The 15,908-nt window shown below is 43.5% G+C and overlaps 1 protein-coding gene across 1 annotated transcript; it reads right to left on the bottom strand.

The window, feature by feature from the left end:
* Window positions 1–8,487: 8,487 nt before the first annotated feature.
* LOC147905131 (uncharacterized) lies at window positions 8,488–12,680 on the bottom strand. Its single transcript, XM_087390357.1, has 2 exons — window positions 8,957–12,680; window positions 8,488–8,857 (listed from the first exon to the last, which is right to left on the bottom strand). The coding sequence occupies exon 1, from the start codon at window positions 12,307–12,309 to the stop codon at window positions 9,004–9,006; it is 3,306 nt and encodes a 1,101-aa protein (XP_087246483.1). The 5' UTR covers window positions 12,310–12,680; the 3' UTR covers window positions 8,488–8,857; window positions 8,957–9,003.
* Window positions 12,681–15,908: the final 3,228 nt, after the last annotated feature.

Genomic DNA, 15,908 nt, shown 5'->3' with positions numbered 1-15,908 from the left:
CAGCCTTCAGTACTTTAGGCCAAGGACCCTTTCCAGCACGGAAGGTGCCATACTTAACCAAGACCTTCCCCTCAAAATCAAGTATGAGTATGCTAACCTTTGTACACAATTTCCAATTAGTGCTTAGTTGAATGTTGAATAATGATGTGATTCGTATTTATTCTAACTCTTGAAATCTACGTCAAATTCGAGCTGATATTATTTTCATGTGCTTGAGATCTAGGTGGGCTTGAATTCAACTTAGGTACAATTTGGTCTTAGCTTGACCAAGTTATAACTCAATTTCAGGAGAAAATATGGTGAAAAGCGGGTTTTGAAAGCTGGTGGCTGGGACTCCAACAGGGACAAATTAGAAGGCTTTCCTGGAAAAAGTGCTTTGGCCATGTGTTAAAATAAAACATAGTCAACACACAGTCTTGATCAATGATCAAAATCACAAGATCACTGAATGTAATATCACAAAAGTGTTTCTCATCATTCATGAAAAGTAAGTTTCCCTATCACCACAATGTAAATCTCCTAAGTCAAAGTATAGTTGACCATTTATTTGATCATAATTAAAGAGTTTTCATATGTGTTAATTATGGTCAAAGAATTGACTACGATCAAAGATACTTGACTCTGGTCAAGTAAACCTGACTTCGATCAGGGAGACTTGGTTTATTACCAAGAGGGTTAACTACGATTAATCAGAGAACTATAGAGGTGACTATGGTCAGAGAGTGTTGACTTTGGTCAAGGAGACTTGGCATGCACCAAGAGGGTTAACTACGGTTAACCAAGATGTGCCAACTTCGATTGGAGAGACTTGACTATAATTAAGGCGCCTCGACCCTTGGTCAAAGCCTCTTAATTATAATCAAGAGTGTTGACTTCGGTCAACCAGAGAATAAATATATATTTTTATATTTGTTATGTGTGCACATGTGTTCAGTGGGGACGCCCATCGTGACTAGAATTAGTCCACAATGTGTTATTTGCATGCAAAGCGCTAACAATTAATGGGTACCATGGTGGTGCGCTTTGATTAATTATTGCAGGTACTAGGAAGAGTTATTTTCCTGAGCACTACGGGAGCCTAACCAGAGTCTAGGAGGCGGTTCGCATGACCAAGTGCTTTGAAGACTCCAAAGTTGCCCTTAGTGGCATGTAATTAGGAAAGTAATGTAAAATTTGACAAGTGGCTTGTTGCCAAGAAAGAAAGCCTAAGAGCTCATGTAATTTATTCACATTTTGGAATTTTGTAACAAGAGCTTCCATGCTAAACTATGTATTCCTTCTTCTCTCAAGTAATAAAATCCTTTGGGGGGGTCCAGCCCGACTGTTGTCCTGGGCCCTAGTGTATTTGTAGAGAGAGAGAGAGAGGGAGAGAGATAGTGTTTGCAGAAATTTTGTCTACGAGACTTGAGCAGATGGTTTCATTGGTATCAGAGCCTAAGGCTCAACCCTTTCTCAAGGGATGACGGTCCAAGGAGAATTGAGGCCCGCAATTGGGGTACAGGATGAACGTTGAGGAGTGTCCATGCCTGCTAAGTTGTACGGGTTTGTTTGAAAGCCACGTATTCCTTTGGAGATATTTTTGAAAGATACAACCTGCAAATAAGCATCCCAAAACTTTTGGTTGTACACATCCACTGTATCTCCTGCATCCATATGCAAATTGTCCCAATCTTGAAGAACATGATCTCTAAACTGTTTAGGCATAAACTACTGGTAGAAGGCTCTCTTGAAGTCCTTCCACCTCTTTAGGGCTGACCCATCTGTGGTCTGTGCACTCCACCATGCACTAGTTGTCGCTGTCAAGTGCAAACTGACCATTCTTAACTTGGAGGACTCTAAAAACTTTTCTGTACCGAATGCAGCATCAAATTGCCTAATGAACTGCAATGCTTTGTTTGTATGACCATATTGTCCATTGTAGGTCATAAACTTGACAGATTTACCTCCCTCTTTGAATTCCTTGGTCTCTCTGGAAGACTTATTCTTCCTAGACTTCTTGTCTTTCCTTCTTTTCCTGGATGATTTATCTGATAAAGAAGAAGATACAGAAGTCAAGCTCGAGGTAGACAGTGAAGGACTGGGAGATCGGTGATGATGCCTTGATCTCTTCCTGCTATGAGACCGTCCCCTATGAGATCTCTCTCTCTCTGGCTGTACACGAGAGTGTGCCTCTGGCATTGGCACATCATAAGCTGCATTAGGAATATTTTCTACTTGAAATAAATGCTGAGGTCTTGGATCCCTTCTGAGATTTTCCATCTCTTGCATACGAGTGCATACCATCTGCTCAAATTCTTGCTGATTTTGCTGCACACTTCTCTGTCTTGGATGTGCATCCCTATCTTGTGAATCCCACTGGATAGGTGATTGAGCCATTCTCTTATAACTCGTTTGAGATCTGCAAGTTTCTCACACACTGTGTATGCAACTGATGCACACTGCCTTTGCTTTTCAAAGAGAAAAATTACCTCAACAAGAGGTGTCTTGCATTCACCATTTATGCTAGTACCGGGCTGTCAACTCAAGCCATATACTCACAAGGTTGCCAAGGCATCAACAACTATAATGCCCCTTTTCAGGTTGCTACAAAAAGCACTTTGAGTGCATCTGATTCATCTTTCCAGTGCACAAAGGCATGCATTTTCTCTTTTCTACAAATCTCTGATTTCTCTGCTCTTCTGCTGCTTTTCTGACAGTAAAGGTTTGACAGATAGGTGAAAATTGATGGCCAAAACTGTCTCTGCAACTCTCTCTTTTTTTTTTACAGTAACTAGATGGGTAACCGACTGGTACTCTAACCAGACTAACTGGCTCTGGTCTGGTTGGCTCTCAACTGGACCTCAATCATTTGTAGTCTAGTTAACCAGCTATGGTCTGGTTAACTAAAACTAAGGTTAGTTGGTCAAACCTGGTTTGTCTAACCAGTTTGGTTTGGTTAGACCAACTAGTTGGGCCTCTGACTAGCGTCAACTAACCAGAGTTAACTTAACCACGGCCCTGCCATGTGTCTTGCCACATCATCTGTTGAACTATCTGCCACGTCAGCTAATCTGTCCATCTCAGCTGTCTGCCAGCATGTACTGCCATGTCATCCACACGTGTGTGCCACATCAACTGACACGTGTGCCACATCAGCACTTGCGAACTTGCCACGTGTTACTAACTCACGCATGCCAACGCCACATCATTGGTTGAGTTGGGCATGCCATGTCGACAACTGTGCAAGCGTTCAACACCTTAGCGCTATCGTCAATTTTCGTGAAGCTTCAACGCAAATCGTCACGTACGTGGAGAATGAGCAACCGTTCGCGTATGCGGCTCCTACCACGAGGTCTTGGAGTCATCACGTTACCTCAAGGTCTGTACTTGCCTTCACACTTCAAGCAAGCAACATAGTGAAAGCTTCAACGCACAAGAAGGCACCTATTAGCAGGGAAATCACCGACTATGTCCTCCGTGGAATTGCTCTTCTATGCAAATATCCCATAAAACCTTTCATACTCTCGGAAGAACACGATGCCACCTTGTTTTTTTCAAGCTTACGCCTGCATGAAAACGTCTTGCCATGTGAAGGAATCACTTTGCGTGACCTCTGCAAGAGAACCCGACGTGTATCTGTCGCACCTTAGTTGGGTTGGCCTCTTCAAAGGCTTCAAGTGCATCTGTATAGAGCAGGTCTCAGTCCAAGAATTCAAGCAGTAGTGAATGCTTTGGGGGCAAAGAACATTCAAGACCTTATGCATTCAGCTTCAGTAGCTAGTCTTGTGCCGTTACAAGATCCATCCACAGTACTATCCTTGCATGCAAGACATGCTGAAAGAAAGAAAACTGATTTTTCAAAATCAGAAAAGAAAGAGTATCCCAAGGTTGAAAAGAAAGGGTTTCAGCCTTAGAAGCCAAGGGGTACTCAGTTTTCATAGTCATATAAAGGCAAATGCCCATTCACTCCTGAACAGATAGCTGAATTCCGCAGAGATGGGAAATGCTTTAAGTGTGGCAAAGAGGGGCATATGCTACCCAGTGCCCTGAGAAGCCTTTGGGTTCTAAGGAGTAGAAAAAGCCACAAGTACCACCGAGGCCGATGGTGGGAGCAGTCCCAGATGTTTTGGGGAGTACCTCAGACCCAAAGGAAAAAGAGCTTTTGCTATCATGGGGAAAGATAAGAGATCAGCAAGCATTAATCCTATTTGATCCAAGGTCTACAGACAATTTCATATCTGAAGATTTAGCCCTGAGATTAGGGATAAAAACTGAAGAGCTAGGCAAAGCTCTTGATGCTGATCAAATGTTCCAAGGGAATCCAATGCAAGTTACTCCTTTGATTGGAAAGGTTTATGTCCATGTGCAGAGCTATGTAGATCAGGAGGACTTCTTAATCTCTCCTCTCAAGCAGCATGATGTTGTACTTGGTACACTGTGGTTCCATCGAAAGGAAGTAACAATAGAATACCCTTAGAGGGTGTTGAGTTTTATCCATAGGGGAAAAAACCAACGTCTAGTTGCCAGGAATAAAGGGGAGACTATTCCCATTGTATCTGATGTTACATGTGGTAAAGCAATAAAGTCTGCAATTTCTGCGTACATGGTTTTTGTAAAAGAAAAAGAGAATGATATGCATGCTGAAATGAATGATGCAGACAAAAATAAATTTCAGTTTCTTGTAAACTTTAAAGATTGCTTTTCCGATGCTTTGCCAGGGGAGTTACCCCTAGAGAGACCAGAGGATCATCAGATAGAGTTAATGCCTTGTAGTGAGCCACCAAATAGACCACCTTATAGAGTCAGTGTGACTCATAGAGAGGAGATTATGGCTCAGGTGCAAGACTTGTTGTCCAAAGGGTTGATTCAGCCCAGCTTGTCTCCTTTTTGCTCACCAATACTTCTAGTACAGAAGAAAGATGGTTCTTTTCGAATGTGCATTGATTATCGTGCATTGAATAAGATGACCATCAAAAATAGATTCCTGATACCACGAATAGATGATGTGCTTGACCAGCTCAAAGGAGCAACAGTTTTCAACAGGATAGACTTGAAGAGTGGCTATCATCAAGTCAGGATACAACCACAAGATGTGTATAAGACAGCTTTTCGCACTACATTCGGGTTGTATGAATACTTAGTGATGCCTTTTGGGTTGACAAATGCTCCAGCCACATTCAATAGAATGATGGATCGCATCTTCCGAAAGTACAGGCATTTCACGGATACTTTCTTTGATGATATCCTAGTCTTTTCAAAGATAGAAGAAGAGCACAGGGAACATCTTGCTTTGGTATTTCAAGAACTTCGAAATCATCAGCTCTTTGCCAATGGCAAGTAAAGTGAATTCTTTTTTGAAGAGATCCATTATCTGGGGCATATAATATCCAAGAATGGGATACAGATGGATTCTGCAAAGATCCGAGCCATCCGGCCTGAGCTAAAAACTGTGCATGAAGTCCGTAGTTTTTTGGGACTTTGCTCCTATTACAGAAGATTCATCATGCATTTTGATGATATCGCAGCTCCATTACATGACCTTACTAAGAAAAACGCAGCCTTCACATGGGGAAAATCACAAAAGAAAGCATTCTATACACTCAAGGAGAAGTTCACTACAGAGCCTATTCTTGTAGTCCCGGATCTTTATCAACCTTTTGATGTTGATTGTGATGCTTGTGGAGAGTGTGTTGGGGCTGCATTACATCAGAATGGACATATAGTAGCATACAAGAGCCAAAGATTGCGTGATGCTGAAAGATATCTGGGAATCTATGAAAAAGAATTGTTGGCTGTAGTTCATGCTGTGAACACATGGAAGCATTATGTTTGCGTGCAAATTTTACTATTAAAATAGATCACCAAAGTATGAGATATTTTCTAACTCAAATAAAACTTTCCGAGAAGCATATGAAATGGGCAAATATGCTGTCAATGTATAATTTTTAGATTGTCCATACCCCAGGAATTCGGAACAAAGTGGCAGATGCCTTGTCCCGAAGACTCCAGGTCAATAATGTAACTATTGCTCATCATTAGGACCTGGAAGATATGATGGAGCAATATGCTAATGATGTAGATTTTTGTGAGATTTTACAGCAAATGCAAGAGAGGCAGTCCACCAGTCACTATCCCCTAAAAGATGGGTATCTAATGAAAGATGACTGCCTATGCATCACCCAGGAGATGAGGAAAAAGATTTTGAAGGAATGATATGCACCTCCTTATGCTGGACGTAGAGGAATTACAGCAACAACTCTAGCACTAGAGAGGTATTTCTTTTGGCCAAGAATGCGGAAAGATATACATCAATTTGTTACTGAATGCCTTACGTGTCAAAAAGTGAAGTATGATAGACGAAAGGCACCTGGCCTACTTATGCCTCTTCCCATGCCTCAAGCACCGTGGGAAAGTATTACAATGGACTTCATTTTTGATTTGCCAAGATCAAAGTCAGGGAATGATGCGATTTGGACTATCATTGATAGAGCAGTAAGCAAGCTCATTTCATTCCAGTTCGTAAAACCATAAGGTCTGCAGATCATATGGCTAAGCTTTTCATGGCGCAGATCTTTAAGCACCATGGTGTGCCTAAGTCCATTGTCAGTGATCGAGATCCCAGAATGACCAGTCTATTCTGGAGAGCTTTATTTGACAACATGGGGACGAATCTGAATTTTTCTTCTTCTTTCCATCCCCAGACAGATGGTCAAAGTAAAGTAGCAAATTCTACAGCATTGGATATGTTGAAATGCTACGTGGGTGACCAAGGTTCAGACTGGGAAAAGTACCTACCATTGGTAGAGTTTGCTTACAATAATACAATACACAGCTCTACAGGGAAAGCCCCCTTTGAGGTCATTTATGGGAGGGTGATTTTGCCACCTATCCTGAGGACCAAGGATGAAATATTTGCAGCTGATCAGTTTGTGAGAGACCTCCAAACAACTTATAGCCAAGTCCGGATAGCAACTGAAAGGTCTCAAGAGAAGCATAAAAGAGCTGCAGATAAGCATATGAGACAATTAAATCTCAAGGAAGGGGATTGGGTACTTTTAAAGTTCGAGAAAGCTAGGCTCCGCAAGTTTAAAGGCAAACAGAAAGTGTATGCAAAGTAATCTTCCAAATATTATGGCCCTTTCAGTGTTATCGAAAGAATAAATGAGGTTGCATACAAGTTGGCATTGCCAAAGCATTGGAGGATTCACAATGCATTTCATGTGAGTCTTCTAAAGAAATTCCAGGGACCAGAGCCTACAGAGCCAGAATCAAAGGATCCACCAGAAGTGGATGAGCTGGAGGAGGTCCTTTAGCCAAAGCAGATTGTGTACCATACTGTACGCAAAGGCCCTCAGGGCAAGGAGTTTTACAAGTATCTTGTATAATTCAAGAATTATACAACATTGGATGCCAAGTGGATGGATGAAGACATGTTATCTGATCATCCACAGCTTTTGGATGTTTACAAGGAAGCTTTACAGTTGAGGTCAACTGAATAGAAGCCGAGGGGATGTCACCACAACATAAATATCCTAAGTCAAAGTACAATTGACCATTTATTTGATCATAATTAAAGAGGTTTCATATGTGTTAATTATGGTCAAAGAGTTCTTTTAATGGTCAAAGAATTGACTACGGTCAAAGATACTTGACTCTGATCAAGTAAACCTGACTTCAATCGAAAAGACTTCATTTATTGTCAAGAGGGTTAACTACGATTAACCAGAGAACTACAGAGCTGACTACAGTCAGAGAATGTTGACTTTGATCTACGAGACTTGCATGTGCCAAGAGGATTAACTACGATTAACCAAGATGTGCCAACTTCGGTTGGAGAGTTGAGCCAACTTCGGTTGGAGAGACTTGACTATAATTAAGGCGCCTCAACCCTTGGTCAAAGCCTCTTAATTATAATCAAGAGTGTTGACTCCAGTCAACCAAAGAATAAATATATATTTTTATATTTGTTATGTGTGCACATGTGTTCAATGGGGACGCCCACCGTGACTAGAATTAGTCCACAATGTGTTATTTACATGCAAAGCGCTAACAATTAATGGGTATCATGGTGGTGAGTTTTAATTAATTATTGCAAATACTAGGAAGAGTTATTTTCCTAAGCGCTACAGGAACCTAGAAAGAGTCTAGGAGGCGGTTCGCGTGACCAAGTGCTTCAAAGACTCCGTAGTTGCCCTTAGTGGCATGTAATTAGGAAAGTAATGTAAAATTTGACAAATGGCTTGTTGCCAAGAAAGAGAGCCTAAGAGCTCATGTAATTTATTCACGTTTTGGAATTTTGTAGCAAGAGCTTCCGCACTGAACTATGTATTCCTTCTTCTCTCAAGTAATAAAATCCTTCGGGGGGGTCCAGCCCGACTGTTGTCCTAGTGTATTTGTAGAGAGAGAGAGAGAGAGAGAGGGAGAGACATAGTGTTTGCAGAAATTTTGTCTACGAGACTTGAGCAGATGGTTTCATTCCCTGCCAGAAAAACAATTGCCATAGATCTTAACTAAGGTGGATGAATATATAGAACCAAGAAATATATCAAAGCAAGAAGTACAGACAAGGAGTCTCTCATAGCCTCTTTAGCACATCAGCTCATCAGAACATCCACAAAAATAGAAGATAATTTAGCGACTTTCTAAATGCATCATCCCACGTCTAGAAGTTTTGTGCAGTGAGGTGTGAATCATCTGTCTTCCTACTGTACAGCATCTGCTGGAGGCTAAACTTTATCTCTAACACTAAAATCCATAATTCACCCCAAGCAGGCCTCACCAAAAAAAATTGCTTGACGAATCTACAGGCTCAGGTTTGTCAAGCAGAAGTCTAGCCTGACCAGGCTCAGGAAAGAATGCCTCCACCAAATCGCATTCTCTACACACAGTCCGTGCCTGGTTCAAGTCAGAGCACTTCTTTGACAGGAACACTGACAACATTTCAAAGAGCACAGTAAACACTATGTTGCTGTTCTGCCTGAGTATTGAAAGACTGTTGAAAAAATCACCCTAACAATGCCTCCTTCAATTATGACCCCAGTTTTCTCTCTGTGACGGAGCAGTTGCCGCAAGTGCAGTATAGTCCTGTACATTATGACTGTGAGACGTAAAGTGGGTCTCCTGATCCCACCTGTTTCCAAGCACTTCCCAACCCATAGGATGACTTTGTTGCATATTTACACAAGGTGGTTGTATGGATGGAGGAAGTTCAATAAATGGCAACATGCCATCCTCCCTAACTTGACCAGGGAACCCTGTTCCAAGACCATGAGGGCTTGCTAATGCTTCATTCTGGTGACTGTAGAGAAGCTCGGGCCTGCCTGCTGATGAATAAACAGAAGACAAGTCACCAGGCCCTCCAAAGCAACTGGTTGGACTAAAATCTAGGCCAAGCCCACAAGGATCTTGATCTTCCCTTCCAGAATAGTCATATTCTTGAGCAAGCGAGAAATCGGGAGTCTCGGTGCCCTCTTTCTTTGAACGTTTCCACCTCTTCGTAGAAGATGTAGCATCATCCTCGAAGTCTTCTTCGTCTCTGTCAGTATGCAAGTAAACCCAAAGTTTTCGGTCACCATCAAAACGGACACAAGGATCCCGCTCATAGTGCAAACGATCCAGGGCACCACTCACCACCTGATTCAACTGAGCATCAGAGACATCCTCTACAATATATTGTGAATCTCGAATGAGAGCACAAACATCTGCCCTAGTCCCAATGCTCCCTGGAAGCCTTGCAGCTGCATCTCGGACCAGGCAAAGTATTGTTACATGAGGAGGTCGGTCAGACTTCAACATGAAATGATCCCTAGCCTTGGAGTTAGGCTTACCACCTATGCGCCTCAATGGTGCTACTACGGACTTTCGACCATCTACAGAAGTGTAGGAGAATGCCCTGTCTGGAACTGAGTAACGGAGCACCTCCTCCCGTCGGAAGTAGGCCCTCATCTCTTCAGATGTAGGGTTGATAGTCATGAGGCTCTTCTGAGCTCTCAGTTCTCGAAATCTCTCTTTCGAGTCAAGAAGGATCGGTGTCAGGGGTGGTGTAGGCAGAGAAAGCTGGCCAAGTTGTTGAAGAATCTCTTGCTCATGTTTCATCCAGTTACCAAAAAGTTCTTGAATCGTATAGAGGGTTTTTTGAGTAACTGCCCATGCTTCTACTGAAATCTCCACCTCATTGTAGTCATGCTTGTCCGGTTGAGATGGTAAAGGCCCGATCCAGCACCAACCCCTGGCTATTTTATCATATGCAACAAAAGGTTTCCAACCCTTTATTCCAGGCTGTGTTGTCTTGGATGACAAAACCTTCAGTACACCACGGACGAGCCCTTGCAGAGGCTCCTGCGTCTGGAGAATCCTGGAGTCCCCAGGGTTGACTTGAACCCTTTTAACAATTTCTTGAAGTGGAATAGCGGGTAGTAAAGACTTCATAACATCTTGCTCTTTCACTACATCCGCTGGATCGTCACACTGCAAGGGCTGTCCATCTGCTTGGAAATAGCCTGCCTCAAACGACATCAGAAAACCCCCATCATTACTTGAATTGTCTACAACTGCACCCTCCATATGCAAAGGTCCTGTCTCAGCATCTTGGTAACTTGTTATCAAAGCCATCCTTACTGCAGATACAAGGTGGATAACCGAAAAAGGAAAGCTCAGGACCACTGGGGGAACAGGGGGAGGCGGCGGCTTTCTACAACTCTTCAACACGGCAATCTGTTTAACGATAGGCTCACCACCAGAAGTACAGAACTGAGTCAATGACCCATTATCCTCTGATTTGAGTCTCTTTTTCCTCCTTTTAGTTGGCTTATCACCAGCCCCCTCCACAATGGAAAGTTCTTTACTCTCCAAGAGAGAATCCTGGATCCACTTTTCTCCCACGTCAGCAATCCCATTGTACTCTGTCTCCACGACTGACTCACCTTGGCCACCTGGGCTTTTCTGTTTGACCTTAGCTCTTCTCTTGTATTTCTTTTTGGGTTCATCACTTTTACAGTCATCCAAGTAAAAGGGCACCTGTTCAACGTCAACTGAAGTCTCCCTAAACTCTTTGTTTATTGACTCATCTAACAGAATATCCCCACTCAAATTTAACTCTTCAGGTGCCATCCTTGAATCACTTTCATCAGCTTCTTTGACTCCCTTACGCTTCCTAACAACTCCTGCACTTTTCTCTTTCTTTCGACCTGTGCCCTTTATCTTCTTTTCTGACTTCATTTTTACGATTGACTTTTCCAAGACTGGAGGAGCATTCAGCCTCTCTCTATAGGGAGGCAATGCAGGCGCATAGGTAACAACCTTACCGATGCTAAGACTCTCATCTTCCACAAGTGATGAAGAAACAGGGCATGCGTCAAATTCCTTCTCGTCCAAAAAAAGTGGCACTTGGGATGTGCCTATTTCAAGCTTCACATCGCTCTTTGAGGATCCTTGTGTAAGGGTCCTATGAACACCTTTGAGGTCTGATTTTCCTGATTCTCTACTAAGGTCTCCTTGAGCACACTTTAAATTCAAGGCAACATCTTTGTTAACATTGTGATCCACGGTGCTCCTCGCACACTCTTTCAAATCTGTTTGAGGCAGTGCAGCCTGTGCTGGGGCATCATCTAGGAATCGATGAGGTGCTTTAGGGTTCTCTTTAGATTTGAGGAACTTTGCCTTTCTCTTTAAGAGGCCTTGACTTCTAAAAGGACCCAACGTGAATGGGGGCTTGGCTTTCTTAAGCTTCCAAGAGGTCCACATCTCAAGTCTTTCCTCCATGTTAGCATCAGGATGGCTCTCCCATAGAAGTCGCATCTCTAAGAACTGGTTAACCATGCGGTTATGATATTTACGCACGTGATGATAATGTTCTTTCCTCTCTAAATACTTCAGACTGTCGCGGTAACGTACCACTTGGGGGTGACATAAGCCTCCTTTCAATTGCTCGAATAAATCCATTAAAGGGCTGCAGAAATTGATATTCCCGCCTGCGAACAGCTCTTTCAAGGTGCGTTTGTAGAATTCCTCGTCCATGTCAGGAAGAAGAGAGAACAAACTCTCCCTTTCTTCCTCCGTGAGACAGAAATTCCAGGAGTCCAGGGATAAAATTTTCTTAAGATCAGATAAATCAAAAAGCTCGAGTGGTACGGCGCAAGTATCATCGCCAACCTGACAAACCTCAATACCTGCGTCCATGGGCTCAGATTCGCCTGAAACATCGGACTCAGCAGCGAAAATTCCTCTTCCACAGGATCTACTCTTCTGCTTCCCGGGAAGCCCGTCTTGAGTGGACGAGCTCGAATGGGCACTTGCTTTGATAACCCTGGAGCCGCTGCGGACGATGGCCATGGAAAGCACTGGATCCCAGGATCTGAGCCGTTCCTAAGACAACAGGGGAGCCGGCAATGCACAACCAAAAGGCGCGGGAGACAAGCTAGGAAGAAGCAAAAGGGCTGCAGTGCAGGTAATCAGATGTCAGAGGTGGGGGAAGGAGGTTTGGCGAGGGCGAGGAAAGGCAAAGGTGAGGGAAAAGGGAAGACGAAGATAGGATTAGGGCAAGGAGGCAGAGGGGGAGGACGGCCAAAGGTGACGGAGGCGAAGGATGGGGAAGGCGATGGTGGAGGTGCTGGGCATTTTGTTGTTGTTGTTGTAGGTAGGCTGCTGCTCCTCCTCGTCTTCGTCCTGGTCGTCTTCCAGGAGGTCGTCCATGGATGGGGTGGGGTGGGGTGGGGTGGGTAATCAATCAGGAACTTGGAAGACGAAGCTACATTTGTCAACCTGTAGCGTAGCATAAGCATATGGCTAAGAGCAAACGTTTTTCACCGCTCGCGAGAATGGCACGTGGAAACTGCCAGATTTCATTGGGGTCCCCATGACCCGATGTTTTCCTGACACCCGCCCCACCGCCCACGCCTAGCAGGAGCTCCTAGTCTCTCGTTCGTGGACTCTGCTACTCAACTCAAACCTCCATGCACGTACTCCAACTTTGATTCTTCGTATCATCTGCGCCCACGAATAGAGGGCTTCCCACGAACTTCAGTTGTTGCAGATTCTTGGGACTCCTTCCTACGTGTACAACCAACAGAGTCCATCCACTATGTATGGAGCCTGAGGTCGTCGCCACCCTTGCAGCTGCTTACACCAACACCGCCTTGCTCGAGGATAAAACACCCACCATGGCTTGCACTACCTCGCCACGGCAAATGGAGGTTTAGCATTTCTTCGAATTCTATATCCCCATAGCTAGCCAGCACTACCTTGCCATTGTGCCCTTTGTCTATGGAGCTAGAAGGCCTCGCACGATTAGATGACCTCGTGGGGTAGAGGAGACTAGAGGAGAGGAGGGGGCAATTTGGGTCAAATGTTTGAGAAAAAGCTATGACGCATGCGCAATCAAATGGCTGGTATCTGCGGCCACGATGCGAATTCCCTTGTCCAGCTTGAGATTCGCTAGGATAATTGCGGCCAGGATTCCCTTGTCCAGCTTGAGATTCTCGGGAGGTTCGCTAGGATAATTGCGGCCAGGAGATGGGAGGCGAGGGATGTCGAGTAGGTGAGGGAGGAGGCTAGGGCTATTGTTCGGCACCTTCAAGGATGAGGGAGGAGAGGGGGTTGGGGGCTACAAGAAGGCAAGTGCAAGTGGGAGGAGAGGGGGTTGGGGGCTATGGGAAGGGGAGCTGTCGGCCTGAGCAAGGGAGTGAGAAGGGGGGGCAAAGGGGTGAAGTGGAGGGAGTCAAAGAGGGGAGTGGAGGGCAGAGACGATGGTTGGGGAGTGGCTGGGGGCGGTGAGGCGGCGAGGGAGTTTGCTGGGTGGAGGGCATCGAAAGGCTGGTGGTGGGGGGGGCAGAGGGGGAGGGGCAGAGTGGAGGGCAGTGAGGTAGAGGGGAGGGGGGGTGGAGGGAGAGGGGGAAGGGGAAGGGGAGGGTTTTATCTTAAATGTAGATTAATGTACATTAATGGGTTTAGTTTAGGTTAATGGTTTAATTAAATCACCAATGAAATTTTTCAACGAATCGCTCAAATATTCTAACTTTTGTTAATCCAATGCAAATTGCAAATGCCAAGACAATTGAAACTAAAAACAAACCCGATGCAAATCCGATGCTCTAGCAAACAAGGTCATCAACGACCTAACCACAATAAGAATGTGCTAGCATCATGCTTGTGGAGGACCCTTAGCATGTGCAAATATATACTTCTAGATAATGACATGGCCAAAGTGTTGTCTTAGGGTGATGCTAAGTCCCAATGGAGAACCAAGGTATCTGATGACAACTCTCCTCTCCAATAGTTTAGCAAGCATCCTAGTTATCCATAGAAGCATAATCCTTCCTAACTTACCCTCAAAGCAAAAGATTTTGGCCAACTACATAGAGATCCTGAAACTTCACAAAAGGCATCCAAAGTCTTCCAGAGTGCTTGCACACTGTCTAGATCCCCCTGTGAAAACGCTATCATGTCGTTTGCAAACAGCTGCAAGCATTATTGCTTCCTTGAAGGAGTCATCAAGCATATGATAGTCCCCTTAAGTTGGGCTTGCTTGACCATTTAGTCAAGGGCACCAAGCATATGACAAACAACAAGGGTGCATTGGAACCCTTGTCTTACTGACCTTCTTAATTGGTATCTCCCAACCACCCATCAATCAATGCAAGCATACTACTACATTCCCAAAAATCATGGAAATAATCCTACACAGGTGCATACCAAACCCCAACTTTTCCAATACTTCTAAAATAAAGTCCTAATGGATGCGATCATAAGCCTTATCCAAGTCAAACCAAACAAGATGCATTTCTGACCAATGGCAACTCCATAATCAAGGCCCACCGAGTGAAAATATTTTCAAAAATATCTCAAGCTCTAATGAGACCATGTAGATTTCTATGACCCTTAGAGCAAGAGCCTTGGCTATCTCCTTATAAGAGGTGTTTAACTTTGTAATTAGCCTCCAATCTTCTACATGTAAACATTGCTGCCTTTTTGGAAAAGTTTAACCTGCCTCATGTTCACGTCTTCTGATAGAGGACCTTTCTCCATGGCATCATTCTGCATCTCCACAAAATCATACATAAAGAGATCCTAAATTCCTAAAAGAACTTTGTAGTTAACCCATCTAGCCTGAGTGACTTTTCCTTCAGCGAAAGAAATAAAGCCTCCTGCAATTCCATCTCTGTGAAAGGTCTAGATGGACCTACTCTTTGGGCATTAGAAACATTACATTCCAACACTTAGTATCCTGGTAAAGATATTAAACGTCTTCAACACCCACAATCTCACTTAACTCAGTTTCAAGAACTCAACAATGTGCCAGGATTCGATCAAGGTCATTGTTTGCTTGGGTGTAGCCATTTTTGGTGAGGTTCAAGGAATTTTTTGTATATAGGTATATTGCGTGACACATAACTTATGCATTGCTCAACGGAATTTGGCAATCTTTGTCTTGAAGTTGTAGTACACATTCCAAGCTTGAACATGACACCAAAAAATAATGGAATAAGTATTTGTAACGAGACCATTAAAGCATTACAATTGCTATGTTGCATGTGAATCGTTCCTCCTGAAGACTATAGGATATAGCAATTTATTCAAAAACATCAAAATTTTGTTATGTACATACATGCAACCAAGTAATTATTTAAAATTACACTATGTGAGATTCTCCTCAACCCAAGGACACACCTAAATGAGAACATTAGGCATGGGTTAATGGGCCTCCAATGTTGTGCTAAAGTGATGCACACCCATTTGAGGACACACTCTATAACTTTTTTTTTATTTGTTGAAAACCAAAATGGATTGAAAATTTGGAATCCAAACTAACTACTGTATGGTGGTCTTAAAACATTGATACTTGTTGTTGATATTGGTATCTAGATTGACCCTAAAATGGAAGAAGTTGAAAATGTGAAATTTGTGCATGTGCAAAGATCTTTTAATAAATCCAA

This window comes from Dipteris shenzhenensis, chromosome 2 (assembly GCF_047967505.1).
Source record: "Dipteris shenzhenensis isolate YYH24624 ecotype China chromosome 2, Dip_SZ_1.0, whole genome shotgun sequence".
NCBI classification, from domain to species: domain Eukaryota; kingdom Viridiplantae; phylum Streptophyta; class Polypodiopsida; order Gleicheniales; family Dipteridaceae; genus Dipteris; species Dipteris shenzhenensis.
This window is presented reverse-complemented; position numbering and strand designations above follow the sequence as displayed.

Excerpts from the sequence above, each read along its gene's own strand:
- LOC147905131 (XM_087390357.1), bottom strand. The coding sequence starts at position 12,309 with ATGGCCATCGTCCGCAGCGGCTCCAGGGTTATCAAAGCAAGTGCCCAT.